The sequence below is a fragment of the Populus alba genome, chromosome 8 (assembly GCF_005239225.2).
Source record: "Populus alba chromosome 8, ASM523922v2, whole genome shotgun sequence".
In the NCBI taxonomy this organism is placed as follows: Eukaryota; Viridiplantae; Streptophyta; class Magnoliopsida; order Malpighiales; family Salicaceae; genus Populus; species Populus alba.
In genome coordinates, this window is record NC_133291.1 from 14,304,387 (window position 1) to 14,321,636 (window position 17,250).

The window sequence follows — 17,250 nt, forward strand, 5'->3', positions numbered from 1 at the left end:
AATTTCAAAGAACATAAGGGATTGAAAAGGTATAATTTAAAAAATTAAAGGACTAAATTGATCTTTTCATGACAATTTTGAACCACCACCTATTTTCAACACTTTTTTTCATCTTGGTCCTCTGTCTTTTCATTTTGGCCTTGGTTGGAAAATAAAAAGCAATTGTCCTTCAGTTTTTCGGTTGAAGAACTGAGTCGGGGAGAAAAAAACCTTTGAGAATCAAAATGAAAGAAAATACAAAAACATCACCCTCCAGTGCATAGTAATTTATAAGAAAGTCAACAATACACATGTAAGTGCTTTCACCCCATGGTTTAGTGTTCTTTATAATATATATAATTTGAGCTTGTTCTTAACAGACCCAAGGCTTGACAATTTTTCAACTTCCTTTCATTTTCCTTCATAAAAAATGACTATTTTTTTGCTTCAGATTCTTCCAGCAACTTAAAGCCCGGGTTCTTTTTTGCCATTTTGTATTTGGACTTTCTCGACCATCAAATAGCAAAGATTTTTTCTTTTTCTTTTTCTTCCCCTACTGTACTGTGATTCGTGAGCTCTGTGGTGAACTTGTCACCAAGTAATGGGTTGCCACTCACTAACTCCATTGAAATGAATTGCCGACATCAATCCAATCTTTCTCCAAGAGGTGGGGGCATGTGACTTGAAACCTTTGTCACTTACTGAAGAAACAAGAACACAAGCACGAGAGAGTCACATCCTGTGAAAAACAACCCCATGTCTCGGGCATTAATTGGATCAGACAGCTAACCCAATACCATTGCAGGAACTTCGACGTCCAGAGACAACATCAAATCTTTGAAGTAATTGAACATAGTCTATAGATTTCACTGGATCTGTTTATTGTCTGTAAGCGGATACCAACCGTGGTAGCTGCAATAACAATATTAGATATCATGTAGGATATGCATTATTTATACATTTACTTTATATCTTTACATGCCTACTCTTCACAGTGATATCAGGAAGATCTAGGATTACAGCTGAGGCGTTGAGCTTCCAAGCAGAAACCTGATGAAAAATTCTTGATACAGCATGAAGAAAAAGGAATCTTCATGGAATTCATGATTACCAGCCTGAACATCCCGGAATCTCTCCAAAGTTTGATTTCCAACTCCCCTTAAGTTTAGATTAGAAGGGGGAGAGTTACAGCGAAAAGAGGAGCATTTTTCTCACCAAGTCACGTGTAGTTAGTAACCATGTTTTAGCAGACAAATTGGTAAAGAGCTTGCAGCCTGGAGATCCTTGAGCATGCAGACCAAATTGCCTTCCATATTGGCAAAGGGTGCCACTAACACCCATCCTGATACAAGCCAAAAAAAAAGATCATTGAGACTTCAAGGAATAGATTCCTTAGAACCAAATTTGAGGCAAATGAGGAACAGGCAGCATCAAATGTATTAAACAAGTGAAACTACATAGAAATAAAATGAATGTGAAGCAGCTTTCTAGATCACCCAGTCAATAATATAGTTGTAGCTCAATTGCACATGACAGTATATAGACCCACCAGCTCCGAGGGCTTCTGGTGAGATGGAGATGGAACAACAATAGCTGGGCTTCGACTCATGGAAAGTTGCAGATCTGTGAATTCACTTCTTATTGCGCGGTAAATTTCTGGTCCGGAAGTGGTGGAGCCGTCAGAAGATCCTCTTCCTGCCCGTGAACTTGCAGGGTTCCCATTTGCTCCAGTGGTTCCATCTGTATCCCCAGCACCTGTCTGTATTAATAAGAAGAGACATCAAGATCGGGAAATCATCAGCCAGTGACAGGTACCTCAGAAAAATAGCTCCACTACTACTTTGAGATTCTATGAATAGGATGCCCAGCTTAACCTTACTGAGCTTCCAAAAGACAAGCACCACTTACTAATCTTAACCCAAACACATCAACAGCACACCCCAAACACAAGCAGTTGCATTCTTCAGGTGGTACAAAGCTTATTCTTCAAAAACTGAATGTTGCGACAATAAAGACAAGCCTCTCTCGAGTACGACATCCTAACACTAACTCTACTGATAGACATTAGTTTAAAACGAAAACACGAGATTCAACCTAGAGCATTGGAAAAAGATATATAAATATTAAACTGCAAAGCCAGAGGATATATTTTTTTTCCGAATCAAACTTACATTAGACAAGCCCTTAATGTGAACAATAATGATTGTAATATCATCTGTCCTGCTTTCATGTTCCAACCATATTTTGTATGACTCCCCAGTAATGGCAGCACAAGCATCTCGGGGGTCTGTGCATCTTGCCACCTATCAATAGAAAGAGACAGTAAAATATCAAGGACAGAAATAGCAGGAATGAGAGTAAAAAAACAGAGATAAAAAGTCTACAACCAACTTGACTAGAATTTCATCACGGGAGAAAGTGATAATCAATTCAAAATTCCAATGGAATCCTTCGTCTTCTTCTTTTTTTTTCCCTCTGTTTCTTCCTTGGCAAGAATTATTTTTTTACATGATATCAGTGGACATATATTACCCCCAGTAGCTTCTGGCAAGTGGCATGCAATGTTTTTGCTATTTCAACAAATAACATCATTAAGTTATGTTCCTTGCAATAAAATTTTAAATGGCAATTAATTAAATTTTGGTTGCTTGTTTTAAAAATTCAAAAGCATAGCAATAGCCATGTTTTACCTTAACAAGATATCATTTCTACTACGCTGAATTTAATTCCAACAAAAAAAAAAAGCAGCATTTTAAGAAGATTGAAAATTTTATTAGAACATGCAGCTAACATCAACATGCACCTTTTTCATTTCAAGAAGTTATTAAATAAATACAGTAATTGTTAAATCTGATCAAATGTCTGACTATGGCTCAATATAATTGTTTTACGGTTTCTAGAGGAAAAGCAAATTTTAGTACACTAAATTCGCCAGTGAGCAGCTAAGAAATGTTACTGGTAATTCTTCTATTGCAGCACTTGATGGTATAGTTCGATGAACTAGGCCAATGAACCCCTATTTGGCACTGCAGTGCAGAGGCAACACCAAACACGTCTACAGACAGTACAGTGAAAAAAATTACGAAGAACAACTATTTTCATAATTATGTATTCAATAAAATTTGATACCAATCAAGAAAGACGGTAATTTCCTTTAGTCTATTTTGATCGGTTTCTATCATAAGCAGGCACTCTTTCCTCATTCAAATGAGAAAGTCTGGATGCAGATCAAACTCAATAGTTGATACTGACTTAAATATCTGTACAACTCCGTGTAAATTCCACTTCATTTCCATGAAATTATAAACTTTAATGAAAAGGAAAAAAAAAAAAAAAACTATAAATTATTACTGGAGAACCAAAAGCAGCAAGCAATCAGAGGCCTAACTATATGAAGGCAATCGAAAGGCAACCACTAAATCATAAATGCAACACATAGAAAAGAAAAATACAGAAGGGTCATAATGCCATACCATATCCACAACAGTCTGGCTTGAGAGGAACTCAAAAACTCCATCACTTGCAACAACGAAGAACAAATGATTAGGAGTAAGGCGAACCATAGACACCTCTGGAACAGAAATGACACCGATTGTCTCAGCTGTACTATCCCCTACACTCCTCGAAAATGCTGTTCCTGGATACCACCCGTTTTGCACCCACAATCTTGGAGGATCACTCCCGTGACTTTCCTCATTTCCCCACACCTGTATATCCGGATCCTTAACCCCTTCGACTTGATCAACAGTCAAAATCCTAGCCCCAGAAAGCTTAACTCTCTCGTACTCATCTTTCCTAAACGGTGTTTGATCACTAGACAAATCCTCTGCTACAATCCTATTCCCATTTTTAACAGCGATAACTGCTCTCGAATCGCCCACATTAGCAACATAAATTGTATCTCCAATCACAAGAACTGTTATCGCTGTTGTACCACTGAATGAATCATCAATCTCACTACTACGTAACTCATTGTTTGCCGTTGACAATGCCGAATTATAAGCTTTAACAGGGTCATCCAACAACGTGGAATCATCTTCTAATATTTTAACTAAGTTATCCTTAACAAACGTGGAACATTCAGTACCGAAATGACCATGGCCATCAAACACACCAAAGAAATGTACATTCGGGTTACCTTGAACTTGTGTTCTAATGCAGAAACTATCCTGGTTTTCCTTATCTGGCGAGTCAGGATAGTAACCTCTCTGTGTCAAGACAGAGTACTGCAATTCATAGTTACGTGAAGGGACAGGAACAATATCTAGTGATCTTTGTGTAAGTATATGCTTGCTGGTGGTATTCATATATGAGCCCATTTCATCGTAGTCCCTTGAATTACTCTCTGTTGACGATAGGTACCTGCTACAATTCTTGCCAAGAACACAACCCATATTACAAACGTGTAACCAAATAGCTAAAAAGAACAAATTTTGAACCGCACGCTTAGTGTTTGCAAAAAAAATCCAAAGAAGAAAAAAAGGGGGCCTAAAAATTGCAGGGATGCAATTTCTGGTGGAAATAGCGAAATGGGGATCTTATAAATTCAACAACGAAGCACTGTAACAAGTGATTTTGTGGGAAAGCCATGTTCTTGACAAAGGAAATTGAGAAACAAACCCTAAAAGGCAAAAGCTAAGAAAATGTCTCCAAAAACCTCTCGGTTTTTAAAGGGGAAATTATATTCTCAAAATGACGATGAAAGATTTGAATCTGGGTTATACCCAAGAAAACGTTTTACAAGAGAATTAGAATAAACCTCCAAAGAAGAAGGGAATTATCAGTTGAAAGAAGAAGCAAAAGAAATGCTAAGGCAGACCCTAAGCAGAAGCAAAAGTTCAAAACTTTTTTCAGTCTATCAATGATCACACGATGACGGTGGATGGTTTCCAAAAGAACGAGAAATGCAACTGTTTAGTTTAGGGGCGCTCCACAAGATCGCTGCTCAAGAAGATGAAAGAACCAAAGCAAGCAAGCGTGCAAGTACTATCGTTGAAGACACAGGAAAATTAAAGAAAGACAACATGAGAAAGAGCAGGAAGAGGACAATGAAGCGTCGAGGATGACGCAAACGAGAGAGAGGTTGTGTGCATGGATGGGTTTTCTTTTTGTGCTCAGACAAAAGTCCATCTTCCAAGAAAACAAACAACTCTACACAGACAGTAAAGTGATAAGAACGAAGTTACATGTTTTTCCCTTTTTTTTAATGAATCCCAGATGAGTGTTTTGGATTGTCGAGATCCAAGAGAGATTATTGAGGTAATCTATTTGAGATTTTTGCCGTTGGAATAAGGATAATTAAATTTAACTAGGCACACCCTTGTACATTGCCACTACCACTCCATAATTAAATTTAACTCAAGTATGATTGATATTATGATTTTTTTTTTTAGGTTATCGTTTTAAAAAACAAGTTTAAGCAAAAATATATATTATAATTTTTTAACTAAAATTCAGGAGAGAATTTTCAGAAACCAATAAAAATATACGGTGGTGAATAAGATTTAATCAAATCAAATTAATATAATTTGAGTGAATGCTAATTAGATTTGTATTTGAAAGGCTAGAAATATGTTAGGAGGTAATACCTATTTTTTTAATTAAAATATGTCAAGAATGAAATTTAAGAACAATTTAAATTGAGGTTTTTTGTTGGGATTTCAAGGGTACTTTCAAAGCATGTATCAAGATTATTTTATTTTTAAATCATCTTGAAATTAAACATCTCAAATCGAGCCAATAAATTAAAAAAAAAAACAGATTATTTCAATACTGATTCTAAAACTTAGATTTATAAAATTTAAGAAATAAAACATGTCCCTATCATTGCACCGCTCTTTTTTTTTTTTGTTTTTAATAATTTGGGATGTTCAAATCAGCTTACACATACAACGACTAATTCTCGAACCCACTGAACACCCTGTAAGTCTAGTGGGCTGATAAAGCACCGTGAGGATGACAAACATGCACAAAAAGGATTAAACATGGGTGTAGAAAAAGAGAATAAGTCTCTTTCCCTGCTAGGCCAGAAGCTCGAGTGCATCACACCTCACTTTCTTGAATCCAATAACTGAGTGAGAAAAAAAAAAAAAAAAAAAAAACTAACCAGTAAAAACTACCAATTGAGTAAGGCTTTCTTGATATATCTCACCATTAGGACAGAAGTCACTGTGATTGTAAGGAAATTGTAAACAGTGATGGAGTTGTAAATATGGCAAGTTGAAGTTAGCATTGATTGGCTAAAGATTACGTCTCCAGAGATTTCGTTGTTTGTTTGGATCATAAGTATATGGCTTTTACCGTTAATTAACTATCCTGACATTATTTTTTAGAAGAGTTGGATGATTAGTTTTCACGTTATTAATTACTTTCCCTGTGCTTGTCTTTATATTTTTGCAATTTCACTCTCACAGGTTTTCTATTTTCTTGATTTTTTGTCTTGAATTTTCTTTTTTCACTTTCCATGCTTTCATATATATATATATATATATAAAAAGTGTCAAAGAAAATTTAAATATTAAATTAAAAGTTGATGATGCAAAGTAAAACTTTAGTCTATAATTTTTTTTAAAAAAAATCAAATTTAACACGTAAAAAAGTTGGTTTTCAGTTTATCCCTTCTATATTATAACATCTCATATTAAAAAGCAATAGAAAAAGTAATATATTGATATGTATTTGGTTTTATGGTAGTTTTTACTGTTATAGTTCAAAAAAAAAATTATAAAAAAATATAAATTATGATATATGTTAATTAAATAAATATTTTCAAATCTATAATTAAAAAAAAAATACCGTGACACGGAAATAAAGTAACTTAATAGATTAATTGAGTAAAATAGGTAATTGCTTTATTTTTGCTACTCTTAATATTCAACTATCATGGCAAGTAATTCAATATTCAATCAGTTTAGCATTTTTGCACGCCAGGCTACTTTGGATGCATCATTTTATTTATTATTTTTATTTTTCCATTCAGAAGAAACCAGGAAAACTCATCAAGTGGGAATCTCTGAACATTAAGCTAGAACAAAGCAATAGTTCCTTCTAATTGGACGAAGAAGAAGAAGAAAGAGGTAGGAAAGTCATAAAACGAGAGGCGGCCTTTACTTTCTTGGAGGTCAAAGTCTGAGAGTATGCCCTAGATTGCTTGCTTGTTCCACTAATTTGTCCTAAATCTGTTTGGAAGTTCCTGCATAGTGTGAGAAGATAAAAGATAGACAGAAACCCACCACCCAAGAAAACTACTCTTCATCGCCGAGAGAAGCTTGGCAGAAGGTGCAAGGTAGGGATGTTTCGAGACTGTTTCCAAGCAACATTCCTTCCTAAAGTGCTTTTTTCATAAAGGTTGAATTGGCAACAAAAATCTAGATGTTATGCATGTGGGCACCCAAATGAAATGACCCTTTCTAGATCTCTTTATCAACTTTATTCTATCACCCACATTGTGATCCTCGTTGTTGTTATTGTTGTTGTTTTGTGATGAGAATCTAGATGTTACAAGAGAAATTTTTAGTCATAGCTAATTTATTGGTTGTATTTAGCACTGATTTTATTCATGTAAAATATATTTATTGTTAATAAATGGTTTTTTTTCTTTAATACTTATTTATATTTGATTAATGAATTTAGAATAAAGATAAAGTTCATGAGATAAAGATGTTTTACAAATAAAATTATAAAGTTTTTATAATTATAAAATTCATGTTGAGTTATCAAAATATTATTCTTAAATGTTATTGGTAAATGATTTAACAAAGCAGACATACTTCATGTTGTAATGTCTAATTAGAAACATTCTTGATAAATGGATAATAACTACATTAAAAGGTTAAGTCAAATCACTTATGACTTTTCTAATATTTAGGGGATCATGATAGGTTACCAGATACCGTACTTGATTTTTAAATAGAAATCAATTAATTGTTGAATTGATAATAAATTAGATTGTTTAATTTATTTAATCCTATTTTATTTAAGATTATGATTTATATTTGAGCAATATTATTAGGAAACTTAATGAGTCACATACATAAGAACCATTTGTTATAAATTAAAATGGGATAATTAATCAAGTGTGACTTGATTGTAAATAAGTTTTATAAATTGAGAACTAGAATGTGATTAATATAATTCTAAGACTTAGAAAAAAAAATCAAGTTTTAAGGGGCAAATTAATATCTTATCATTTATAGGTTTTCAAATTATAGGGGTTTTCCTGTAAATAAAATGATATGCCTCTTATTTCACAACTAAAAAAAACTATGTTAGTTACAAAAGCTCCCGAGACATAAAAGAAAAGAGTTGGTACTCAAACATATAATAATCATTCTCTTTCAAAAAGATTTATGAGATTTTTCACTGCATGGATTATCATTAGAGGCCTGACACTTGGATGGTTTGTGATTTACGACAACTCAACCTTGAAACAATTATTCAAAGCAAAAAAAAAAATAATCTAATCTTTAGGAAATATTTGTATGAAACCTAAACAACTTTAAATCTATCTAATAGGATTTTCAAAACTTCTAAAAAGTTTTAAATTTATTGTTTCTGTTGTACATATATCTTTCAGAAAACCTAACAAAAATAACCTAAAAAGAAAAGAGAAATAAAATGAACTACCAACCATCAAAATAATTGTCAAGGACCTTCTTAAGTTTGTATGAGTCTCTATGTTCAAATTGGGCACATGTGTACAAGGATTCACATACAATGATGAATATCACCTTCAATTTAAAAGCTTGAAATATTATGTGCTGACTTTATCTTATATATAAGCACTTTAGTTTTTTCTATTCATTTTCAATATAGAATATCTACCACTCAAATGTACACCTTACAAATTTCTCCTCACTTGCAAGTTTGACCCATTCAAACACAATTCTCAAGTCCTTTTACAACATAAGTATTTAACAATTTGATTTTGATATGTGAAGCTTGGAGTTTAGTTTTTCTGCTAAACTATGGGGAAGCAAACAAGGTAATAAGAGCCCAACCACAATTTACACTCTTCCCGAGCCAAACCATTAATTTCAATACCATTTGTTAAGGAGTTTTATTTGTTTTATAGAGATACATGTGTTTTTGCGTTCATATTAGCCTACATGTATAGAAACTTATATACAATAATGGACACCACCTCATATACAAAAAAACCTAGATTAATGAATTATGTGTCTATCTTATATATAAGCATCTTTTTAAAAAAAATAATTTAATATGAAATACTTATCACTCACATGTGCACCCAATAACAATGATGTCCTTTAGCATTGCCTCCATACATACATACATACATACATACATACATACATATATATATATATATATTGATTGTTGTGAATGCTAATTTGAATCTAAATGATATGTTTAAACTCAATTCAAAAGTAACTTATATTTATGAAGTCTAATCCAGTATTGTATTTACCATGTTTTTTTTTATATATATAAAAAAACCTCTTCTATTTTAAACCAACTAATTTTGAAAAATAAAACAAAAATTTTAGATGCACAACAACAATCTTAATTACTTGACTCAAGATGAAATTTCACCATTTAAAAACCCTTTAATATTGAACAATATTAATGAAAGCTATTTTATATCTGTTGATATAGAGAGTTTTCTTTCTCATAAAAACTCCGTACTTTCTTTTCTTTCTAGCATATCTTGTATAATTAAATCTCTATAAATTAATATAAATGAGATCATGAGAATTTATTAATTAATCGAGATATTATTTAAACTTCAATTTCAAATCAAGATTAAACAAAAATATTATTTAATCAAGGTTATTAATTTATCGAGATTATATTATATTTACAAAAAAACAAGTTAAACAAAGCTGCAATTTTAATCTTTTGTTTCCAGATTTTAAAGCACCAAGAGTAAATGATGGTAAGATTCATTTTACTAGTTATTTATGCTACTCTTATTTCTTTTGTCCCCTGCATCTCAAGTTTTTCTACAAGTTTATTACTATTATCATTGCCATATGGTAGATGATGGAAATTCAACTCAAAGTTGCATCCAAATTGCGAATTCAAGTGAGACTTGATCAACGATGATCACCTTAACCAAAAGTGTGATTAAACAACTACATATTTTAATTTTCAATGCATTGATTAAACTCCTCCAAGATATGTTATAGTCGAGTTATCCAATAAAAAAAATATTATTGTCTAATGATTATCCTATAACCAGGCCTTTACCCATTGAAGTTTCTTAACCCACTTCATAAAACAAAGTTTCTTAACTAAGAAATTATTCCCTTGATCTTATGAGTGAAAGGTAATTGATGCCTACTAGCTAGCAATTTTAAAGCAAGATCTTGAAACTATATTGATAAACTCATATTTAATGGGCAAACAACCCCCCCGGAAAACCACTTCCTTTGAGCTCAGTCAAAGAAAGGACCCAACTCCCTTGGGTTTAGCCAAGGAGAACAACTTAGTTCCATGAGCACACCTACATTTTAGATCTTACTTTCCCTACATTCTTAGCTGTATAAAAGTCTTCTAAGAGCCCACCATATTTCCATCAATATTAATACATATGTTTGAGATATTTTTCCTCATTAAAACTATTAGAAAAATATTACACTGTAGCCTCTTCTTTCTATAAAAAAGACTCATGGGTTATAAATACACCACGAACCTATTAACCAAATAAAATTTATAATCTTTATTCTCTACTACATATTTATTTTTATAGTATCTTTTTGTAATATTATTGTATTTTCTCTCAAAACGTTATGGACTTAATCATTGAAGAGTCTCCAAATTCACAAAAGACAACCTTTTATAGGTATTAAACACCCGTCTCCAGCCACCTTGACTAAAAAGAATGGATAAGATTGCTAAAACCAAGAGATTATCAATTATCCAAGACATAAGTCTTGCCCCCAAGCTACTTGGATTTTTTGAGACTTCATCATTGGCACCGTCTATGAAAAACTAATCAAAAAGTCATTAGTTTCTTTCTAATGACATTTCCATGTCATTTCATGGAACACAACCATGACACACCTAAGTTAGAACACTTGATGGTCTATTTGTTACTACGAGCACTTCTTCTCATTCAGACTTCTTAGGCTATGTGAGGATTTTGTGTATAGTAGTTTAAAATAATTTAGAGGATAAATGTTATTTTTTGTTTGACTATTAGATATATTGGTGTGAAGCTGCTTTTAGATTATTTCTAATGGGTTTTATATTTGATAAACACAGTAGGCAATTAATTTCTTCTAAAGGTATCATGCCTCTCAACAAACCCGGTAGACAATTCAAAACTCACCACTCTCATCATGGCTAATCTAGCAGGACCAATCAGCTTTGAGTTTAATAAGTTTCTAAATATTTGTAGCTTTTAAAGAGGACACAACTGATCCTAAAATTTAACTTGCTATATTGGTATGCAATTTTTTTTTTGTCTAAACTTTTCCTTGTTTTCTATGTCTCTCTCTATGTCAATAGCATTCTTCAAGCATGGATTTGTACTTGAAATCTTGAATAGGTCTATTTGATGAGAATGATTAACTTTGTGAATGAATTTTACTAAGAGGTGCCATTTGAATTTTAGTTGATAATGAATAAAATTAACATATAACCTTGTTTTTAGCATGCTATTGTTAAGTTCTTATATTCCAGTTTAGTTTGTGAGCATGAATATAATTGGTTCCATATTGTAGTTAGGATTAGGGTAGTGTGATGCAAAAAGTGCATAGAATACAACTTGCTAGACTTGGTTGTTGAAAGAAAGTATCTACTGCATTAATCTTGTTTATATATATATTTAAGTAATTTTATTTCCCTATATATGTCTGAAAATGCCTTGTGTTTACCAAACTATATATATCTTGCATTCCATGCAAGAATTTGATTCTAGACGCTTGAATAAGAGAAATCATTACTTAAAATAACTTTGTGTATGCATTTTTTTATCTTATTATTGTGAATTATTTAAATGAATTGTGAAATTTGTTGTAGTAAATTTTGTTTTGGAGATGAGTCTTTGTTATGGCTGTGGTTTATTGTGATAAGGAATAATAAGATAAAAAAATTTTGCAATCTTTGATGGAATTACCCTAGAAAATTATGTCAAGAGACTAAATGCCGATGAACTTGAAAGTTTGATGAGATACTTTTCGTTGATGGTTTTTCTTGGCAATGCAATTACTTATGAACTTTTATCTAAATGCTGACGGAATATTTCAATTTTTTTTTAATTTTCTGGTAGTATTATGATTATTTAAAGAAAAAAACTCATGAAACACTGTCATTTCAAGATTTTTTTTTTTATTTTAAAAAAGATAAAAATAACATTTTTTTTATATAAAAAAACAATTAAAAAAAAAAAACTTAACTTGAGTTAGGTTTGGAGTCACAAGTTCACCGATCAAGCTACGCTAAATCTTTAACTATGAGTAAAACTAACCTGCTCAAAGACAAGCATCAAGGACTTCTTATCTTATATCAACCTCACAAAAGCTGCTTATTGAGAATCGAAAAGAAACGAGGGAGGGTCCCTAAGCTTCTCTTTTCTCATTTCGTTGACAATTCACTTGTACATTAATATTGGCTTTCAAGTCGTCGTTCTCCACGAGGGTTCCATGAAACAGTGATAGGAGATCAAATTCCATTTTACTTGGTTATAATTGTTTTCTAAAATATTTTTTATGTTAAAATATATTAAAATTATATTTTTTTTATTTTTTAAATTTATATTTTAAAATTAGCACATCAAAATTATTCATAACATATAAATTTTTTTAATTTTTTACCAAAAAAATAATTTTTTTTGAAAACACAGTTTGCTTTCAAATTGACACGTGAGCTTACAAATTCTTCACGTATATAAACAGTGGTGCTGAGTATTTTTGTTGAGTTTTCTAGTCATCCATTACATTTCATGAGACTATTCGTTATTTTTCCTTAAAAAAGAATCGTGTCACGGAGATTTATCCTTGTATTTTTTTTAAGTATAAAAAATATTAAATTGATGTTTTTATATGTTTTGTTTTCCTATAATCTTGATATTGTGATACCAAAAACAATATTCTAAAAAAAATAATATTATTTTAATATATTTTTAATTAAAAAATACTTTTACAAAACTTCATATATTAAATTGCTAAATACTAACATAAGCTAATACCAAGGTTGAGTTTTTAAATTGCAATTAAGCCCAATTAAATGATGTGAACAATGTCAAAATCCTTGTTTCTTTCGGACTACTAATTAAGAATATGTTGGACATTATAATAATTTTTATTGATGTTATTTAATTAAAGAAAAAACTATAAATTATAATATTTTATAATCAAGGTTTTTGAAGAGAGTTTTCAATGTACCCATGCAAAATATCATGTGTCAAATTAACTAAATTATAACTTCATTTTATCACGGAATATCTATGCCTCGTTCATCTCATTGCATACCTCTTTGTTTGTTTTTATATTTTAAAAATGTTTTTTTTTTAAATTTAAAATTTTTTATTTTTTTATTTGATTCATATTAATATTTTTTTGTATTTTTAGATTATTTTAATATATTTTTAAATAAAAAAATATTTTGAAAAGAAATCATGATAGACAATTAAAATCTGATTTGAGAATATGCAAAAAAAAAAAAAAAAAGAATAAAAAAAGAAAAAAAGAAAGGCAGAATGCTCCATTTTGCGTCTGTCGTGTTTATTGTACTGGGCCTTGCTTTTGTTTCTTTTTTATCAACGAAGCCTTTCATTCAATCATCGAAGAAAAAATCGAACATGCTAATAAGAAGCCCGGGCTGCTTTTTAAAAAGAACACAAAGGCCTCGAAATAGAACCCTAAAGTTGTCGACTCTTAAAGCGTAAGACAATATATCCTCCATGCCCTTGGGAACTAGGCTGTTCAGGCAAGCCAGCCCCCATTCATTATCTAAACCGACCGAGTTTTATTCTATATTATTTTGAAATTGATACGATGAGTTGACCATCGACTTTATAAAATAATTTTTTAAAAAAATTTATGACATTATTTTAAACAAAATAATTGACTCAAGTTAATCCAATAATATACAAGTTGAGTTTATAATCTAATAAACTAGATCATAAATCATAATAATATAATAAACTAGATCATAAATCATATGAGACTCAAATCATCTTGCAACTTGTTTTTTTTATTAATGTTTTTGTTCGAGTTAGTTTATATATATCTTGATTAATTTTACAGAGCTTGAAGGGACAAATTAACTAATTATCTTGCAACTTTGATACACACTGTGCATGCATGTAAATGTAAGTGCACATGCATTAAATAGAGATCTTGAACGGGCAGTAATAGAGAGCTACGGCGAGCTAGTAATTTCTGGATAACCTCAATCTAGGAATTACCAAACTTATCTTGATGTGTAAAAATGCCATGTAAAGGGTATACAGCGGGCATGGTCATGAGGTGAGGCATGGACGTAATATTGGGATATAAATTGCAGTAATATACATGCTTTAAGCTCCATATATACTTGATTTATGTGGCAAATGATTCTTGGCCGAGTCAGTAAAAGTGAGAGTGAACAACTCACATTAATCTGGCCACTCATGTTCACGTGTTTGTAGATTCTGTGTATTGTAATGCGACAAAGCTGTTAGATTGCATCATATCTAAGTGTGGTGGCTTCCACGCCAGATGCAACTCAGCTATCTTCGTAAACACAGCGCATTTACACCTCCATGTACAATGCTCTAACCCCATGCAAATCGTCAAGGCTACATGATGATTCAGTGCTTGATTCCCTTCGTCTTTGTTTCTGTATTTTTCGCGGTTTTAGAAATATTTGGTCGATCGATATACGTGCGTAGATCGTAATCTTGGTATGTACTGAATTAATTAAACAATATATATAGATAATTGATCGTGCATCATGAGGGGAACAACAAGATTTTATAACTTAAAAAGTGTTGATTTGTTCTTTGAAAGACTAGAAACATAGGAGACAATTGATTGATCAAGGGGGGAGGAGGGAAAAGAACAGAAAAAACAAATATTTAAGTGAAAGAGAAAGCTCCATATAAACCTGAAAAACATTGAGCACCTTTTCACTCCCCCACTACTACACAAGCTCAAAAATCTTTAGGCGTGGCAAGCCTAAGTGGGGTGCATTATCATGATAGAGCCCAAGTTTTCACCCCTCTTCTTGATGCCTCCACATCCATCCTCTCATCTCTAGATAAATATTCTCCCATCCCCACTTTTATCTATGATCTTTCTACACAGGTCAAAAGCCCACAATCCCTCAATTAACCAATCACATCTCTCCACATCATCACCCGTCCTAAAAAATTCAGCTAAACCCTCCCTCTAAACCCTAACTCTCTTAATCTTTAACCTCCCCTTCCCACAATATGTCTTATCTACGTACCATGCACCGGCACCGATGTTCTGGTGGAGCTATTTCCGGCGGGCCGTGAACGTTTGAAACACGATGCTTCCAGCGGCTGGAAACTCATCGGCAGCACAACTCCGGCATTTCAATCCAAGTGGCTCGAGGGCATGGGCGACACGTGTCCATACCTCGTGGCTTGAGCATGTGGTCGCCACCGATACGGTGCCTGGCCGGAAAACTTGGACTGCCTTCCTCAAGGACCCAACAAGATGTTCGATATCATCATCATAGATGGAGCCCACACACTCAAAACTCGCGTAGCTAAAGCCATCTTCTGGGGTGACATGGATGGTAGAGTAGCGATCATTGTGAACCCCGTTCATGGAGTATCCACAAGGGTCAAATGCAAAATCACAAATCATAGCTCTTGGATTGATATCACCTATACCGGTAATCTTGGTCATTTCCTTGCCTGCTATGTCACCACTTTTGGTACCACCGGGAGGTTGAAAGAATTTACGAGCCAAAACACGGTCGAGTTCAGTCATACACACCTCTAGGGTGTAGATATCCTTGGGGATTACGTGAGATTGATCACTAGCCGTGAAGACATGCCAAGAATGAGTGGTCATTTTGGAAGGCATGACAGAGGCTTTTCTGTAGCAAAGGTTGGTTGGAAGGGTCTCCTCGAGGTAGATAACTTCTTCTTTGAAGCTGGTGTGGGGGAAAGGTTGTGCCTTGGGGAAGATAAAGCTACCTCTTGTGTACCTACAAGAGCATAAAGTGAGGCCAAGATTGCAAGCATAGTGTATCAATGGACGGATAGATTTGAGAAGCTGGGTGGTCCCACATGTCTTGATGATGATCTTGGTGGGGTACACAAAGAGGCTTGATTCTGATAACACGTAGGCATCAAAATATTGGTTAGCAACAGCAGATACCACAGTGCATTGGACAGCATTTAGCACTTGTTCCAATGACTCAAAACCAAGAAGCCTAAGACCCAGATTGTTGTCCACCATCACTGGGTCATCGCCAAAGAACTGAAGCTCCAACCGCTTCTCAAACCCTTCAAATCCAGACATAGCCATTGATATTATCAAATATTGGACTGCAACACACAGAGATAAAGAAGGAGGGGTTGAATATTGATCAAAGGAAGAGGTGTATAGCTAGCGAGTAGTAAAGAAAGAGAGAGTTTTGGTGTTGTGAAGGAGTACAGGTGAGAGAGAGAAGAGGGGATAGTGTTGGATTTATAGGTGGGTGAAAAGGAAGGAAATAGAGAGAGTGGGGTTAGCTAGGGGAAGATAGTGAGTGAAGGAGAGAAGGGGGGCATGCGGGTGAGGCAACCAAGAATCATGATTGCAGGCATAATGAAGTGAATAAGATGATGATATGATTTCCTATATATATATATATATAAACAAAACAATTAATTTATATTATTCGAAATAAATCTTACAGTAATATATGCTAGTAGTAATTTCAAATTTGAGTTGATCATCACAGACGACAAGAACAGGAGGACGGATTTTATGCCCACGCGCATGCATTTTTCTTTGTTTCTTTGTCAATGGTTCTGTCACTACACAACTCTTTAAGACTCTCTTGCCTCTGCCTAACTCTCTCTAGTTTCAGTACCAGCCAGCCAGCCAGCCACTATGTATCCTTTTGCATATATTTTTCCATGGCAGCACTCATTGTCAGGAGCACACAGATCATGCTGCCCATCTCACAATATTCAAACTAGGAATAAATCCTCTGAACACTCTTTTCCAGTATTCTACCTCAAAGCAAGCAAGCTTCTTCTTTTTTACTGTTTTTCCCCCCCATTTAACACCATTATCGAATTGGAACTAGAAGATTGATGTGACTGACTAACCATACTGGATCATTTAATTTGGC

The 17,250-nt window shown here is 33.1% G+C and overlaps 2 protein-coding genes across 2 annotated transcripts; both read right to left on the minus strand.

Moving 5' to 3' along the window:
* Positions 1-815: 815 nt before the first annotated feature.
* Positions 816-5,255, minus strand: LOC118061115 (probable protein phosphatase 2C 35). Its single transcript, XM_035074515.2, has 4 exons — positions 3,453-5,255; positions 2,151-2,282; positions 1,529-1,738; positions 816-1,321 (listed from the first exon to the last, which is right to left on the minus strand). The coding sequence occupies exons 1-4, from the start codon at positions 4,371-4,373 to the stop codon at positions 1,310-1,312; spliced, it is 1,275 nt and encodes a 424-aa protein (XP_034930406.1). The 5' UTR covers positions 4,374-5,255; the 3' UTR covers positions 816-1,309.
* A 9,683-nt stretch (positions 5,256-14,938) lies between these two features.
* On the minus strand, positions 14,939-16,726 carry LOC118061114 (S-adenosylmethionine decarboxylase proenzyme 4). The gene has a single exon (XM_035074514.2). The coding sequence runs from the start codon at positions 16,434-16,436 to the stop codon at positions 15,411-15,413; it is 1,026 nt and encodes a 341-aa protein (XP_034930405.1). The 5' UTR covers positions 16,437-16,726; the 3' UTR covers positions 14,939-15,410.
* Positions 16,727-17,250: the final 524 nt, after the last annotated feature.